Source organism: Gastrolobium bilobum, unplaced genomic scaffold, assembly GCF_033153095.1.
Source record: "Gastrolobium bilobum isolate Gb01-03AN ecotype WA unplaced genomic scaffold, APGP_CSIRO_Gbil_v1 utg7201, whole genome shotgun sequence".
Lineage (NCBI taxonomy): Eukaryota > Viridiplantae > Streptophyta > Magnoliopsida > Fabales > Fabaceae > Gastrolobium > Gastrolobium bilobum.
In genome coordinates, this window is record NW_026897562.1 from 36804 (window position 1) to 55777 (window position 18974).

At 35.7% G+C, this 18974-nt stretch overlaps 1 protein-coding gene across 1 annotated transcript; it reads right to left on the reverse strand.

Moving 5' to 3' along the window:
• Window positions 1-1422: 1422 nt before the first annotated feature.
• On the reverse strand, window positions 1423-1758 carry LOC133308077 (uncharacterized). Its single transcript, XM_061508667.1, has one exon. The coding sequence runs from the start codon at window positions 1756-1758 to the stop codon at window positions 1423-1425; it is 336 nt and encodes a 111-aa protein (XP_061364651.1).
• Window positions 1759-18974: the final 17216 nt, after the last annotated feature.

Here is an 18974-nt window from a genome sequence, read left to right on the forward strand (position 1 = left end):
CAACCATTTTAATCCTCAAACTAATCCAGCAATCCACTATTCTATGCATCAAAGCATCAACCATTAATTGTACAACATTTTTCACATCATTTTTCCTTATCTTTTCCTCTAGGTTGAATTCCACATGGAATCATGCTCCAAGGTTTTCAATCCAAATCAACACTTACACATATCATACAATCCTATAATTAACTCATACCAATGCTCCACAACTCAATTATTCAATCATATCATCATATCAATTCACAAAGTATTAAAATCCCATCACAAAATTTCCTAAGTTATCCAACCATTTCACCAATAAATTTTATGAGTTTAATCACTCTAACACATCATTCTAAGCCACTTTTATCTAATACGCATTTTCAATTTGAGCTCTCTAACTATATCCACCCAATCAAGCATACCCTAGGTCACATATTCAATCCAATTCAAAATCAAAGATTGGAGAAGAAAACTTACCACTAATCAACCCCAAGGCAACCCAAGAATAAGTTTCAACCCTTGAATGGTCCAAAATTGCCACCAACCACCACCAAAACCGCCACCACAAGTAGGGAAATGATCTCCTTGTACACTCAATTTTGTGGCTCATTCAAAGAAGGAAAGATGCTCACAAGGTGATTTGGAACAACTTTGATGTTTTACACATTTGGATTTGAGTAAGTTTTGGTTGATTGAAGATTTGAGATGCAACTTTGCTCTCCAAAGGAAAAGCCACGGGTTGAAGAAGTGAGGGAGGAGAGAGAGTGTTTAGATTTTGAGTGTTTGAGTCACTTAAACCACTTAAATCACTTAAAGTGGGTCCCACACGTCACTTAACTTTCTTCAATCACCCAATTTAACCCACAAATTCATAACCTACGTATTTTTCTCGTTCATGTCATATTTTTATTTCCTAAAATACTGATCATATTTTTGCGCTTATCGGTACAATTATACCGCAGTATTTTACACTGTTAAATTCATTATTCATCAAATTTTTTGAAACTTGTCTATCCACTCGATTTTTCGTCCTAAATCCATTTCCAGCATTATTTTTACCATGTGAGGCCTTCTACTCAATTTTTCTTGTCTCGGGTTACGTGTTTGGTAAATTACCATTTTACCCTTCTTATACAATTTGACCCTAATTTCAGGATTTTCACTATTCTTACCCTTTAAACCACATTTTCATATATACTTATACATTTACGGAATACGAGGTGTTATATTCACCCTTCCTTTTTGAAATTTTGTCCGTAAAATTAAATCATACTTGTCCGCTAACTCAGGAAATAGCCGGAGAATCTCATCCTCCCATTCCCAAGTAGCCTCCTCAGGTGTGCGGCCTTCCCACTGAATCTTTAACATGGGAATAATTTTACTTCTCAGCCTCTTTTCGCTGCGGTGTAGTATTTCCATGGGACCGATGAGAGTCTTCTAGTTCTCCCGAATTTCAATGTCATCCGGTATCAACACATGTGATTCATCCGGAACATAACGTCGCAACTGCGACACATGAAAAACATCGTGTAGATTTGACAACTGAGGGGGCAAGGCACGCTGATAGGCCACCAATCTCACTCTTTTCATAATCTGATATGGCCCAATAAACCAAGAACACAGCTTCCTCACACCCAATGCACGGCCAACACCCGTGACCGGAGATAATCGCACAAGTACATGGTCACCTTCTTCGAATTCAAGCAGTCTGTGCTTATTATCATAATAGCTTTTCTGTCGATTCTGTGCTTGTTTAAGTTTCTCTTTGATCATTTCAATCTGCACTGTAGTTTCTTGCACAAAATTCGGACCAAATCTTTCTTTATCACCTACTTCAGTCCAACAAGTAAGAGTACGTCATTTTCATCCATACAATGCCTCATACGGCACCATGCCCAGACTGGAGTGAAAATTATTACTATACGAGAATTCCACCAATGACAAGTACCTGTCCCAGGCAGTACCCTGCTCTAGTGTGCAAGCTCTCAGCAAATCTTCAAGTGTCTGTATGGTCCTCTCAATCTGACCATCAGTCTGCAGGTGATACGCAGTGCTCAGCCTGAGCTGAGTGCTAAAAGCCTGCTACAAGGCTCTCCAAAATCGTGAAGTAAACTTCGGGTCCCGATCACTTACAATTCTAACCGGAATCCCGTGGAGCTTTACAATCTCATTCACATATAATGTTGCTAATTTTTCCGTGGTGAAATCCACTCGCATTGGCAGAAAATGTGCAAACTTTGTAAGTCTATCCACAATAACCCAAAATGAATCGTAACCAGCCTGAGTCCGAGGCAACCCAACAACAAAATCCATAGAGATGCTCTCTCATTTCCACTCTGGTATATCCAATTGCTGAAGTAAAGCAGGTGTCTGATGCTCTATCTTCACTTTCTGACAAATTAAACACCTTGATATATACTCCGCAACATCCTTTTTCATCCCAGGACACCAAAACTTAACTTTCTGATCTTGATACATTTTCGTAGCACCTGGGTGAATAGGATACTGACCCTTATGGGCCTCAACCATAACCTCTTTTGCTAACTCCTTGGGCACAACAATCCTGCCCTGATACAGTAATAACCCATGTTCATTCACAGATATGCCACTCTGGCCTTTCAAGTATTTGATACCGTCATTCCATATCTGTGTTTCTTTAATTTTATCATGCAACTCATTCTCTATCCGTGTAAACTCAATATCACAAATCCTACCTGCAAAGAAATCCGTTATTTTCATATCTCGGAATTGCTCAATCACTTCATTATCCCACATCATCATATGAGACAAATTGACAAACTTCCTACTCAATGCATCTGCCACCACATTTGCTTTACCCGGATGATATTTCAGCTCAAAATCATAATCTTTTAAGAATTCAACCCATCTCCGTTGTTTCATGTTCAGCTCTTTCTGATCAAACAAATATTTCAAGCTTTTGTGATCACTGAACACAACAAATTTCATCCTATACAGAAAATGCTTCCAGATTTTTAAGGCAAATACAATAGCAGCAAGCTCCAAGTCGTGCGTCGGATAATTTTCCTCGAGAGGCTTCAACAGCCTAGACGCATAAGCAACCACTCTCCTTTCTTGCATCAACACACTCCCCAAACCTTTCTTGGAAGCATCACAGTATAATTCAAACTCACCTTCCGGATTGGGAAGAGTCAATACAAGAGCAGTAGTCAATTTCTCTTTCAACTTCAAGAAGCACTCCTCACATTCCTGAGTCCACACAAAAGGAGTATTCTTTCGTGTCAAATAGGTCAACGACAATACCATAGTGAAAATAATAACCAGCAAAACCCAGAAAGCTCCTGATCTCAGTCACAATCTTAGGTCGTTCTGAGTCACTTACCGCTTATATCTTACTAGGGTCTACAACAACACCACTAGCAGAAATCACATGACCCAGAAATTGCACCTCAGATAGCCAGAATTCACACTTAGACGACTTAGCATATAGCTTCTTATCTTTCAACACCTGCAACACAGTCCTCAGATAATCTGTGTGCTCCTCTTCACTCTTGGAATAAATCAGAATATCATCGATGAACACAACAACAAACTGATCCAAATACGATTTAATGATGCGACTCATATAATCCATGAACACCGCAGGGGCATTAGTAAGCCCAAAAGGAATCACTTGGTACTCAAAGTGTCTGTATCTGGATCGAAACGCCGTTTTAGGCACATCCTCCGGCTTAATCCGGATCTGGTGGTATCCGGACCAGAGATCAATCTTAGAAAATACATAAGCACCCCTCAACTGATCCAGCAAATCATCAATACGTGGCAATGGGTACCTGTTCTTAATCGTAACCTTATTCAATTGCCGGTAGTCAGTACACAATCTCATGCTACCATCCTTCTTTTTCACAAATATTACTGGTGCTCCCCACGGAGACACACACGGCCTAATAAATTCTTTACAGATTGCTCTTCATTATTCTTTTTCAAATCACCAACTCCAGTGGCGACATCCGGTATGGAGCCAAAGAGATAGGCCCCACATCAGGCAACAAATCAATGGAGAATTCAATCTCCCTCTCAGGTGGAAACTCTGGTATCTCGTCAGAAAATACATCAGCAAACTCATTTACCACCGGAATACTAAAAATCTCTCCCTCCTTGTCACTAACCAATCCACCCAGGAGTACATAACCCAGATCACCAGCCTCAAGGATTTAATAGTCTGACAGATAAGGAGACGGACAAACAGAGGGCTTCTCGTGAGATAGTATCAACCTCTTTCCGCAGCAATCAATCATTGCGCAGTTTTGAGACAACCAGTCCATACCCAATATCAAATTAACAGAGGCCAGGGGCAAGATAATCAAATCAATAGTGTAACCCTTGCCTTCATACACAAACCCAACTTCCTTACACATAAAGGATGAATCACTAACCTCTCCTGTAGCAGTAGTAATAAGCATAGGGAGAATCATTCGTGTTACCCTTAAGTTCAATGCCTTAGCCACATATTCTGCCACGAACGAATGTGTCACTCCCGAATCAAACAATACGACAAATCAATATTAGAAATTTACCAAATTTGGGGCCTTTTCCGTATGCTGCCCATTTGTAGTATACACTCGTCCAACCGTAGGAATAACAACAGTAGTAGTAGTAGTAGTAGTCGGTAAGGTCTGCAGATTCGCAGCCTGCCCAGCAGCAGATGGACAACTCCTAGCAAAATGGCCAGTCTGACCACACTTGAAACATGCCCCCGGGGCCGCACCACACACACCCTTGTGGTATTTCTTGCACTTCCCACATTGTGGGGTATAATATCTATCAACAGCTCCACCATTAGGGGCTCCACCTTTCTTGGTAGAGTAGGACCTATTGCCTACCGGCTTGCCTTGCCTTCGAACTTGGCCAACATACACGACGTGTTTCACGTGTCTCAGCTTCGAAAGTATGTAGCAGATCCTTCGCACGTGGTGCAACCAAATGATGTGGAGGTTCGGGAGAACCTAAAGACTCCCGTCGGACCATTCAAGATTCTCGAACGTGGCGAGAAGAAGCTGAGGAGCAAGTTCATTCCGATGGTCAAGGTGCAATGGACAGAAAGAACTCTTGAGGAGTGTACTTAGGAGCGAGAGGATGAGCTTCTCCGGCAATACCCCAATTTTTGAGACAAGTATGTTTCTAATTTTGCGGACAAAATTCTTAAAAGGTGGGGTGAATGTAAGAACCCGCACCATTAAATTAGGAATTTAATTAATTAATTATGAGATTAATGAGATAATTCCATAATTGACCCTAATCATTATGAGAAGGTGTGAATAATTATGGTAAGTGATTAATAATGTTGAAAGTCGCTTTTCTGACGAAAAGTGCAGATACCGGTTCTGCCTCACGGTATAAATGCGTACCGATGAAATAACCCGGAAAATTATGAAAAGTATGTATATGTCACTAGAATAGTATATAGGACTAGCATAACAAGTTTCAAGTTAAAATAATGAGAATTGGTGTCAGAACTGATACTGGCTTCGTAAAAGCGCATACTGGCAAAGTGTTGCAAAAAATAAAATAAAAATATGACAAATCTTAGAAAAATGACTAGGTTCAGAATCCTAAGTTTGGGATTAAAATGCTAAGCGTAGCTATTAGTACTAATACAGTGTGTTAAAACTTAAACGGGCTATATATACTCATTTTGGCCCAAAACCCTAGGCCATACTCAGATTTCTACGTGGGTGTTCTGAAGAGTGGTGCCTCCACCTTGTCACCTTCCTTGTTCCTCTTGAAAACTCAAGCAAGACTCATCTTTTCTCTTGATTCTTCCTCTTAATCTTTGTAAACACTTGGTAGAGTGACTTGTGAGGGAGAAGGTCAGCCATTTCTGAGTTGAAGGTGCTGTTTTCTCTGTGTTTGAGGTGTTGACTTCTTGGTGAGGGTTGAGGGAGCCTTTGTTCTAACATTTTGAGCTCCAAGGAGTGACCTTTGAAGAGAAAGGACCATTCTTCACCACCATTTTCGTGTACCTTGGAAGTCAGATTGTAGGAGCTTTATAGAGAGCTCCAAGAGCACTTCTTGTTTCTATTTTGAAGCCTTGGGTATGTTCCTTACCTTGATCATGAGTTTTCCTTGTTTAAAGGTTGAGTCTTTGCATGTTAATGAGTTGAATAGGTAACCAACATGAACATGAACCTATATGTCTATAAAAATGCATGCTTGGACGTTGAAATGGATTAAAAGTTGAACCTTTGAGTGATATCTTCGCAAAATGCAGAAACTGCAATTTGTCGTGAAATATCCGGATATGATATCCAGATATGGATATCCGGATATGGGGTTGGAGATATCCGGATATAGATATCCGGATATGCCCTCGACAAATATCCGGATATGATGGGAATTTCGAGACAGTGACTGTTATGTGCATACAGAACTGTATTGGGGTTTGTGGACCCTAGATTGATTAAGTTAAACCTCTGTAATAATTATCTAAGTCAGAATCAATGGGATTAAGGACTTATGGCTTTGTGAGAAGCCTAAGGGCATGAAACTTAAAAGGAAAACGTTGTCTTCATGTCATATGCTTGTAGATTATGATTGTTGATACGATTGCTGGTCTAAAACAGATTGTAATACTGCTGTTTGTGGACTTTGAACTTGGTTGGACTCTTGGTTGGATAGTTAGCTTGCGAGGTAAGCTTTCGTGTCCTCGGTTTAGCCATTGTTGGTTCCACCATACCCTATGGGAGAATAGTTTATATGCATGATGTGTTTTCATGTAATGATTTTGAAATGTTGTTGAGCTGTTATGTGCAAGTGCCTTATGATATGCATGAGTTGTTCCACCTAGACGGTAAGCCTGTGTATGTAGGAGACATACCATAGGGTGATTCTGTGGGTGGGTGCAAGTAGTGACTTGCACTGATTGTAGGTAATAGACATATGTAAATCCTGTATTTCTCTGGCCAGTAGAATAGTTGACGCACATGACCTGATTATCTGCTGCATTGCACTAATTTTGGAACTTATACTATTTTACTGCTTTTAGAACTTATATTGCACATGTAAGTGAGCTTGGGGTGGAGAGATCCTTGAGGACCCCAACTGACTCCGAATAGTCCTGACAAATGATGATTAAGGCAGGATTCCGCATTTTTAAACCATGAAACACTCGGTTTCCATTTCGGTTGTAGATGTAACCAGCCCGCTATTAAAGATATGGCAGAAAGAAATAATAGAAACAGAGCCCCAGTATACAGATCTCCATTAGTACGTAAACCGATTGTATACCACCACTGATAAACACCGGAATAGGCGATATTCACTGGGCCAAGAGCACCCCCTCGAGTAAAAGCTTCTACAGCTTGTTGACCGAAATGAGGATCCCAAATTGCATGAGCAATAGGTCTCCCCGTGCCTTACTGAGATTTCTGTTTAGAGATCTCACCCCACGTTTGGGGCACATTTTTCAGGTTCAGGTAACTCGGGGGTTGAGACCTCGGGCGGCAGGAGGCCGGAGCTGACTTGAGATATATGTTGTTTATGATAATATGCTTGGTTGCTGACATGTTATTTATTTATCATGTTATTTGATGTGAGACTCTGTTGGGCTGTGTTGCCTTATTTGGTAAGCATGAGGGTTGTCCATGCCACATTGATTATGTTTCATTTTAGTATTGAGTTGTATAATTGTATCAGGATTAGGGTCCGGACTACGTGTTGTAGTTCCGTGACTTAGATACTAACTTATTTATACATTGAGGTTATTCAGTGTAGATAGATGTCTATTTTGCAATTTATATAGAGGTAATGTTTTTGAAAAAGAACTAAGTAAGCAATTTGGTTAATAATAATGACGTCATAATTGAAAAGAAAAAGTTATTTCCGCATTTTAATTAAGCAACGCTTAATACGATGATATGATAACAAAATGGGTATACACGGAGTGTTACAAGCTCCAACTTTGCTCTCTAAAGGAAAAGCCACGGGTTGAAGAAGTGAGGGAGGAGAGAGAGTGTTTAGATTTTGAGTGTTTGAGTCACTTAAACCACTTAAATCTCTTAAAGTGGGTCTCCCACGTCACTTAACTTTCTTAAATCACCCAATTTAATCTACAAATTCATAACCTACGTATTTTTCTCGTTCACGTCATATTTTTACTTCCTAAAAGTACTGATCATATTTTTGCGCTTATCGATACAATTTTACCGCAGTATTTTACTCCGGTAAAATCACTATTCATCAAATTTTCTAAAACTTGCCTATCCACTCAATTTTTCGTCCTGAATCCATTTCCGGCATTATTTTTACCATTTGAGGCCTTCTACTCAATTTTTCTTGTCTCGGGTTACGTGTTTGGTAAATTACCATTTTACCTTTCTTATACAATTTGACCCTAATTTTAGAATTTTCACTAATGCTACCCTTTAAACCACATTTTCATATATGCTTGTACATTTACAAAATACCTGTAGGCTTTACTTCTTATTTATAGAGTTTACATGTGGGTAATAGAATTTTGGATCTTTAGCGGCTTTTTCGGGGGCTCGACGATAGGTCCATTGCTGTCGTACTAGGATTAGCATCAATCAAGGATTATTTCCTTTTAGTTTCCTCTTTATGTTACCTTTTCTTAGGACTTCTAGAATATGGGCATCTAGGATGGGCCCATAACACTTAGCAAGGTTTTATCGAGGCAAATTCATAGTGTATAATCATCAAAAAAGAGTGTTGTAAAATATTTATGGACGACTTGAGTTTTGAATTTTGAACATTGTAACTGTTGCACTAATGATGCAATTATCCCCTGTTTATGATTTCATAACCACTACGCCAGTGGAGCACTGACTCCCCATTCATGATTGTAATCCTATATATTGACATTGCTTGTATTGAAAATGCTTGCTAGTTGTGAATAAGAATTATATTATCTTGGTCTTCTCTACTCTTGATCTCCTCTCTTATTTCTCTTACTTTGTCTTAACATTATATCTCTTCCACTGTCATTTCATAATACTTTTTAGTTTTCTTTAATAAAAAAGTAAAAAAAAAATGTTTAGAAAAGGATTGTTTTAAAAAATAACTCCCTAAACTATAATTAATTTTTAGTTTTAAAAACTAAAAAAGTGTTGTAAAATTAATAAGAACTAGAAGAATAGAAATAGTGCCTCTATTACCTTTCCAAATTATATGGTTTCGAGATGATAATGATCAAGTGGGTTAATTCCTTAGTAGTGCCATGGAAAAGTATATATATAAATATAATATATAAAAACAATATGCTGGTTGGCGTGATATGCTTAAAGTATATATTGGTAAGCAACTTGTTTTAGCAATTTGGATCCAATATGGATTAAGCAAATGGAATTTAGAATATAAATCATGCAAGGTCCATGTGCATACCAAACAATATACTACTTAAAGAAACATAATAAACAACAATAATTATATTGAATAAGAAGGGAAAGTATTAGTATAAACCTGGACAGTGTCTTTGCTATGAAAGGTCCAACACAGTATAGAGGAGGAGCTTGTTTGGGTTCTTGAAAACACAAACTCATTGTTATAGCCTTAATTAAGGCCACGGGATCAAGCTCTTCAAACATGTTCACTATTATTCCATTTGATCTTGGAAAGTATGAGCAGAAACACAACATCTCCCAATAAGCATGGTCATCCCTATCCAACATAGGATCCAATATATGCACCACCTTCAGCGGCGGCGACGAGCTACCAAGGACTCAAATCTCCAAAGTGAGAGGCACATGAGCAACATAACAAATGGAATAATTAGATTCGTATATTTTAGAACAATAAGTCAAGGAAGCAAAACAAAGCAAAGAATAAAGTAAAAAAACATCATCCTGAATTTGATAACTACGAGTATTTTTGACACATTATCCAATACTGCAGATCAGGCTTTCCAAGATACCGCCGGTAAAGGCTATGTCGTCGAACCATCCGAACTCGACATGGTGATAATGGCTGAGCAAAATTGCAAAGTCATCACAAGATCTAGATTGGGATGAATCGCAGATCGTGCTGATAACATGTTGTAATATTAATAAGAACTAGAAGAAGAATATGGAGATAAGACAGATAGGGGAATGAATTCTTATTGTACTATAGTACATCCAAGATGCTTACATGCCTTATTTATAGGCTCAGAAAACATGAAAGACATAATAACTACAATTATTTCTCTAACGGTCATAACGTTTCCAACAGTCATAACATCTCTAACGGTAATAATGTCTCCAACGATCATATAACGGATTGGACAACCAATAAATTTTTTATAACAAAAAGCAGTTTCTTTTTTTAGTTTTTCTGGTGGCAATTTTGTAATATAAGGATCTATTAGTGGCACTTTTGTAATAAATATAATTTCTTTTTAATTTTAGATTACTTTATGGTGGTAATCTTGTAATTATGAAACTTCATTAATGAGCTTTTTGTAAATAATTACAATTTCTTTATAATTATAAAGTTAATTATATTCAAACACGTTTTGTTGTTCTTTTACTTTCAAAATTTATATTGAAAACAATTTTATTGCTTTTTTTTTCAAAATTTTAGTATCATTTATATTTTTAAGTTTTTAATCTTTTTCCGTCAATCTTTTTCATACTTTTCATTTGAGTTCAGAAGTGATTCAAAAACTAATTTTAGGGTTGTGTAAAAGAACCACAAAAATCACTTCACTTAAAAAACTCGTTTTTATACTGAACTGGTAAAATCAGTTCATGAACTGGACTACATTTATTTTTCTCTCTATTTCTCTTCTCCTATTTATTTATTTATTGTTTTTTTGTATTTCTTCTTTATTTAGTTTTTATTTTCTTTTTTCTGTTATGTATTTTTATTTCTTATTTATCTTTATTTTTATTTAATTATTTATTGCTTTTTTTAATTTTTAATATCATTTATATCATTTTCATTTTTTTATTTAGTTTTCATTCAATCTTTTCGTATTTGGATTCAGAATTGATTTTAAAAACCAAATCTAAACTACTTCAAATCTCAGTTCTAAATTGAACTTAACTGGTTAGTTGTTATCAAACAGTTCAGTACTAACTAATAAATCAATTCTTTCTCAGAACTGAATTATTTTTTTCAGTTCGGCAAAAAAAACCAAATCGAATTGATTCTGCACAACCCTACCCATAACAAAAGGTTCCATATAACATCCAAACCAAAAACCTTTGATCATTAGGTTTATAAATCATTTTACTTATATATACCATGTTTAAACTCATTTTTTACAAAAGTTTTTTTATTTCTCATATTCGAATTCCTAACCATAAATGCACCGCCCCTTTGTCCATAAAAGTATACGGACGAAGATCTTTCTGCTAAATATATATGGTAACACACCGGGAAAAAAAAAAAACATTGACAAGAAATTCATGCAAACGTGTCTTACCCATAAGATCTTTCAGCCACCCTTAAAAAGATTCGAAAATAATATCTTAACCGGTATAGATCTGAAAGATGCATTAAAACAAGATAAGTCATTAAACTCATCAGAATTTATTAACTATTCATGACCAAGCACTTAAATAATAAACTTTCAGGCTTCACATGACAATTGTTCTTGAAACGTTTTCATACTTTCCTATCACAACATGAATTGAATGAGTTAGCATTAAAATGTCAGTTTGCGAGGTTAGCAAGATGTCCTATCTGTCAATTTACATAACCTGAATACCAATTCAATTTACAATTTGGAATCAATTCCACCATGCTAGGTTGCAATTTGTCAACTAGAAACGCCCTCAATTTATTATTATTATCTTCTTCTTCTTTTTGCAAAATTTATTATCTTTTTTATCACACGTTTCTCAAGAAATAAAATTAATAGCATTTATTCTTTAAATAAAGTTAAATAATTGAAAAAAAAACTGATTTAATATATTTTATTTTAAATATATTGAATTTTTCTTTAAATAAAAAACTAAAAAACCATAAATTTATTTCTATTACTTAACATCTATTATAAACCAAACGTTATCAAAATTAAAGAAAGAAAGCTGCATTTATCATCTCTGCTTTCCAATTGGTCCAAACCAATAATTCACCTTGGGAAACTCAGGAGTGAAAACCGTAGTTAGAATCCGATGAGAAACAAAAAATAATCCTCAATAAACGTCACGGTGCCTTTGTAATTCGCACCAAAAGAAGAGAGAGAAAGAGAGAAATAAACGACACCGCCAGCATTGAAACGGCGACACCTCAGATTCCTGGTTCATATTGTATCTATATATATATGGGTTTTATAAGAGTTATGTTGTAGGAAAAGTGATTGTGTAATGTTATAGAGATTCGTTTTGCGTGCCTTAACTTTTTTAATCTTTTTTGTTTTAAAAAGTGCGGGTCCCACAAAATATTGTGTGTGTAGGAAATTTGATGGTGTCATGTTAAAGGACAAACTACAATCCCTATATATATATATATCTCTATTTCTGTCAGATTATTACTACAAAGTCCTCTCTTTTTTCCTTCTTGATTCAAGGAAAAAATTCCTCTTTTCCTTTTTGTTTATGTTCAGATCTATCTATGTTTTCCATTTCACTCATCTTTTATTTGTTGTAACATGGTTGGATCTTGGAATCCCATGCTGATTGTTTTCTTTGTTATATATAATGTTTCTTTGCTTTTCATTTTTTTACCTTTTTGTTTTTTAGTTTCTTTGTTTCGTTATTTTCTTCGGGTAGTTGGAGCTGAGGTGAAGTCACTGGAGGCAGCGGTTCATCGATCTCTTCTTGGACATCATTGTTTAAAATCACAAGCCAAGAATCGGTCGATAAACCTCTGCATCCAGCGCTCACTTTGCCTCTTCATATGTTTCTCCCTTGTTGATTTTCAATGCTCTGTGAAAAATCAATAATTTTACCATTTTTTAGTGTAGTTTTTATTTTCCCTGACACGTGGCTATCTGTTTCCGTTGGTTTTAATTTTTTGTTTTTTTCATGGTTTCCATGCCTTCTTTTCCATTTAGCATCGGATGAATTCTGTATATAAGCATTTCTTTTTGTAAACTTTTTCTTTTGTCGTTTTCGTTTATCCCTACACAGTGGAAAATTTCATTTCATTTCATTGCTGGTGCTTTTGATCATTTATTTAATTTTTAATCAATGTGTTGTTTGTGTGTACAGTAGATTATTTTAAATCTAGCTGCTTTTGCTTGTAGATTTTAATAAGATTTGATTGTGCTATAATTTCAATATTTCTGTTGATCGATTTTATAGTAGGAGATTGTTGTGATGACGATATTCCAATTTTGAGATGCTATAATGCAGACAGAGTAGATTTATTAATTGTATTAAACATGATCATCTGTTGTTGCGATTTTATGAAATTTCCGTGGCTTTTTTTATTTCTTCCTTATGTATGTTTCCTTTTTCTGAGAATAAGAGGTTTTAACCACGTCTTAGCAAGTTTTAAAGCAATCTTGTAGTTTATTCTTTTTATGATTATGCGCCTTTCTCTGCTATGACAACCTCTTTCTTCACAAATAGGGATTTCTCTGATATGCCAATTTTATCAATGAGTGCTCCCCGTACCCATAATTCCTCGCCTTTTATTAAAACAATGTGATTCTTGTCTTTGTAACTTTGCCGATAAAGAATCTTGAGGTCATCATTCCAAAAGCTAGTTCAATGGGTGAGAGTGCCCAAGGCCTTATAAAAGCCTCAATCCAATCATTGTGGGACTATATATCTCAACACGCCCCTTCACGCAAGAGCCCTTTAGGTTAGAATTCCACTTTTTAAAGCGGGGGACGGTGAGGCTCTGATACCATATTAAGAACCTTAAGATCACCACCCAAAAGCTAGCTCAAGGGGTGGGAGTGCTCAAAGCCTTATAAAGGCCATATTAGTTGCTCATCCAATCAATGTGGGGACTATATATCTTAACATTTTTTTTCATGTTTATATTTGTTTGTGAAGTGGTTTTTTATTTATTTATTTATTTGTTAATTTATACGTTATTATGGTAGCATTACAATTGGAGAGGTAGTTTTTAATTTACCAGTGAAAGTTGTCTATGAGATTTATGTTTAAATACCCTTTTGTCTTTTATATGTATGTATATTTCAGATCTTGGTGTTTGTGGCCTAAATTTCTTTGATAAAAGATGTTAATGAACTGCATATCTGGTTTGCGTTGATAAATACAAATGTGTCTTCACTTAATTGGCATGATTGGACAGTTCACTCTTGAATGAATTTCTATGTATGCGGATTAAATACTTAAAATGGTTCACGACTTCAAGCTGCCTCCTTTTTTTAATTAAAGATGCTGTAAATACTGTATGTACAAAAGCAAGTGAAATGATTCCATTCATTTTAGAAATTTTGGAGTTCATTATTTTGGAATGAAGCTTTTTAAAGGTGATCAAGCCTCAAGTCAATGAGGTACGCTAAATATATCATTTTCTATGGCGTGTGGGGTAAAGGTATCTATCTGCCTGTTTCTTTTTTGTAGATGAAAAGGTATCTTTTTGTACCAAAAAAGAAGGTATCTTTAGAATGTAGGTCTACATTTTGTAGGCAGCACAGTGCACGCTATGAAACGGTACTGTGTCTAGGTCCTCGATGCATAAATGTTATGAAAAGTATAAGGTGGTGTTTGGTTGGAGCTTTTTGTGAGGATACCTAGGTATATGAGATTGAGTTTTTGTGTTATTCATGTTTGGTAAAAAAAATTACAAAATTTTATTAACTAACTTGGTTCCCCATCATTTCATAATTGTGTGTAAAAATGGACCAAAAACACTGTTCAACTTACCCATTTCTAACATGGTATTTGGGAAAAAGCTGGGTAAATGACAAAAAGCAACATATGCACAGTACAACTTACAACTTTTTCTTAGTAATATTTTACTCAACCAAATAACTTTTTTTACATTTTCTTACCAAACTCACTTTCCAATCATTTTCATATCAATTATATTTCCCTAGTATTCAAAAAAAAATCCCTCAATCAAACGTCCCCTAAGTACCAGATTGTATTTAAGGAGGAATCTAAAGAAAAATAGTATACAACACTAAAGACATACGATATAATTATCTCAAGTTAATATATGTCCCAAGTGGGAGATTGTCAGGAAATTATATTTTCTAATAATTATTGTGGGTCACATATTATATTAATAATTATATTGTGCTATTTATATATATTTAATAAATTAAAGTGATCAGGTAAATATTTCCGTATATTGTGCGCACGACAGCTAAGGTATGGGATTGAGGGTATTCACTCAGCGTCAAGGATTTAGAGTTAACCTTCGAAATAAATTTATTGGATAGTTGGTACTTACATATACACAATCAAAATTGTTTACAAAGATTTAACCTTGAAATAAATGTATTGGATAATTGAGAACACAAGTAATTTAATTATAAAAAAAATTGAGAATTGTTTTTTCAAAATAAATTAATATTGCATGGCTATATGTTTTTCAAAATAAATCATTGATAAATATTTTTTCATAATTAATTGAACATTGAGATATTTATCTGTTTAATAGAAAAATATTAATCGCCAAAGACAAGAATATACACAAACCTTACTTTTGAAACTGACACAATACATATTTTAAAACTTCATGGGACATATCATTCAGTAAAGAAAACATGATTAAGAGAAAGTTCTTGTGGGAAATCTGCCGTCGAGGTTACTGTCTTTGGTTAAAGGGACTTAATATAAAGAAAACAACTACAAGAACTTTACAATTTTGTTTGACAAAGTAACTATTTTGTACAGTCTATCTATGACTTAATTTCCTATTAAAAAAATCTCTATCTTATAATTATATTTCTTATATTCTTTTACATTTATTGATATTATTTACAAAATATGAATTTAAGAATAAATAAGAAATTATGGTAATAATATTTAATTTAAACTTTTTGGTCAAACTGAACAATATGTACGCCCTAATCCAAATTTTATCATCAAACATTATTCAAAATCTTCAAATCATGAAATTACAAAATTGCGAAACAGATCTTACCATCTAAACTTCATGCTTGTACCACCGTATTAACAATTAAACAAATGATCTCCACTATCAATTGCCATTCTTAAAGAGACACCCCCCCCCCCCCCCCCCCAATTTTCCACATCATCAAACAAAGTTTCGATGTAAGGGTCCATATTATCGCCCACATACCACTTATTCGGGGGGGGGGGGGGGGGTGGTAATATTGCATCTCCTTTTACACGTGTTTGAATAAATGAAAGAAAAATGGCCTTGAAGGCCGTAGGCATGTGAGGATGAAAACAAAATTTTCAAAGCGGAATTACACATACCATATCAAGAAATATGCTTTAGGACATAAATGTTACCTTGTTTGCTTTTCAAAACTTGAAGATGATCAAGGTGAGGCTTGAAGATACAAGCCCTCTAATGACCATCACAAGACCCCAAAATCAGCGCCCCAAATCAGCCTTGGATGATGTCCAAAGATCTCCTCTTGATACTTGGGATTTGTTCCAACAAGATCTTATCTTATCCTTTTGTTACGAAATAACTTTTCATCGCCAAATCAAATTCAAATTCAAACATTTAAATTCTAAATTAAAATTTCAAAGTTCAAATTCAAAATTCAAATTTCAAATTTCAAATTTCAAATTTCAAATTCAAAATTCAAAATTCAAAATTCAAAATTTAAATATTTGATAATTAATTTAACTAATTAAATTAATTAGTAATGTCTTTGACCATCCAAGCCCATTACATCATCCATGCGCCCTTTTCCCTTTTGGTGGGCTTCCAAATTTCTTCTTGGGCTAACAACCATTATTAGGCCCAATACCTTTAATGCTATATTACCATGACAATAAGGTGTTAGTGTGTGACCCATTAGGCCCAATATAGCCACTGACATAAATGGGCTTGGGCCCAACAAGCCCACAACACATCTAATGACAACACAGAGCACTAGCAATGCTTTGTTGCCCCAGAGCTAGTTAGGTTAATGACATAATCATCCTATTACACATATTTGGTTGCCGTATGTATTTCCTTTCGTCTCGGTTACCTTCCCATTAAACCTAGGGTAAGGAAACGTATCAACCCTTGTGGTTTAGGGTAAGCTTTATTCGAAATAGGGAATCTTCAATTTACTGACTCTAACGGCAGATCATCTCATGATCTCTTTTGCTATGCATAGATTCCCGAGTCCTTGTAAATGTCATCCTGATTTCTCCAGTTTACAGATAACCTAATCTCTCACAGAGATTTGACGAATTCCTTCAGCTTATCACCCTAGCCCTGTGCTCTTTCAGGACAAGCCCAACAGTGTACCTATGAGTCTCCATGTTTCAGGCAGACGATGTATACAGTCAAAGCGTGCCTTCTAGAACACAGTCTAGGTAATAACTTCTGGTCTAAGGAAAGACATACCCAAATATAAAGAGACTACTCTAATGATACTCTCTGTGAGATTTCCTCATAGAGTCTCTTTGTGGGTCTGTTCAGTGCGAGTTATACCCTTATAGGTCCACCCACGACTTTAGCTAAGACATCTCCATATCTGTAGCAGATGAGGTCTTTACCTTGTATCCAAATACAAGTAGATAAGTTGTGCTAGTCTTACCCGAGATCACTGATCTCATTCTCAGTGTCTCTAGACTATGAACATAAAATTAGGAATAAATGTTCGGTATCCTTGAATCCTCATAATCGTGATCTCATCACAGATACTCAAGAAATACCTGTTTTATTCCAAGGGGTTTATCCAGTTTATCATATAAAATATGGGTTTGTTTTTTCTGATGTTACTTTAGATAACTTTATCTAATGTTCATCAAAACGACGTCGTTTTGAGACGGAAATCATGGTATTTTTGTAATTTTAATTTATTTCAGGGTTATAATAGTCTTTATCACTCTAATTTTTTAATTTTTCAACCTCAAAACGACGTCGTTTCGATGAACATTAGATAAAGTTATCTAAAGTAACATCGGAAACTTTTTTCTCATAAAATATTAACTATAATATTGAGACAAAATATGAAACAGGATAAAGAGTGTTTTTTATTTATTTGCGACAATATAAAAGGTCCACATATGTCCTAATCTAATCAAAAGATTGTCTATAGGACATCCATATACTAACAAGCTCCCACTAGGCCTAGAGCCAATGTGACCTAAGTCGTAAACCTAAAGCCTCATAATGACTATCATGTTTTCTCTGAGAAACAGCCTTTGTTAGAGAATCGGCTAGGTTATTATCTGTGGGAACGTAATCCATCTTTACATCTATCCTACCAATGATTACTCTAATCTGGTGATATCTGCGGAGCACGTGTTTAGATCTTTGATGAGACATAGGTTCCTTTGACTGCGCAATGGCTCCAGTGTTGTCGCAAAACAACTTTATGGGCTCATCCACGCTTGGAACCACCCTTAGTTCAGATATGAACTTCTTGATCCACACGACCTCCTTAGCCGCTTCAGAAGCAGCTATGTATTCAGCTTCTGTCGTTGAATCTGTTGTTGTCTCCTGCTTGGAACTCTTGCAAGATACTGCCCCACCATTTAAGGTGAATACGAACTCTGATTGTGACTTGCAGTCATCTTTGTCACTTTGAAAGCTGGTATCAGTGAATCCTTTCACTGAAAGCTCATCAACCCCACCATAGACCAGAAACGCATCCTTAGTTCTTCTCAAGTACTTAAGGATGGTCTTGACTGCTGTCCAGTGACCCTCTCCAGGGTCATACTGGTATCTGCTCGTAATGCTTAAAACATATGAGACATCTGGTCTCGTACATATCATGGCATACATGATGGATCCAATAGCCGAAGCGTATGGTATTCCACTCATGCGATCCTTCTCAGGCTGTGACTTAGGACACATAGCCTTGGAAAGATGTACCCCATGACTGACAGGAAGAAAACCCCTTTTCGACCCTTCCATGCTAAACCTCTTTAGCATCTTGTCAACATACGTGGATTGAGATAAACTCAGCAGCCTCTTGGATCTTTCTCTATAGATCT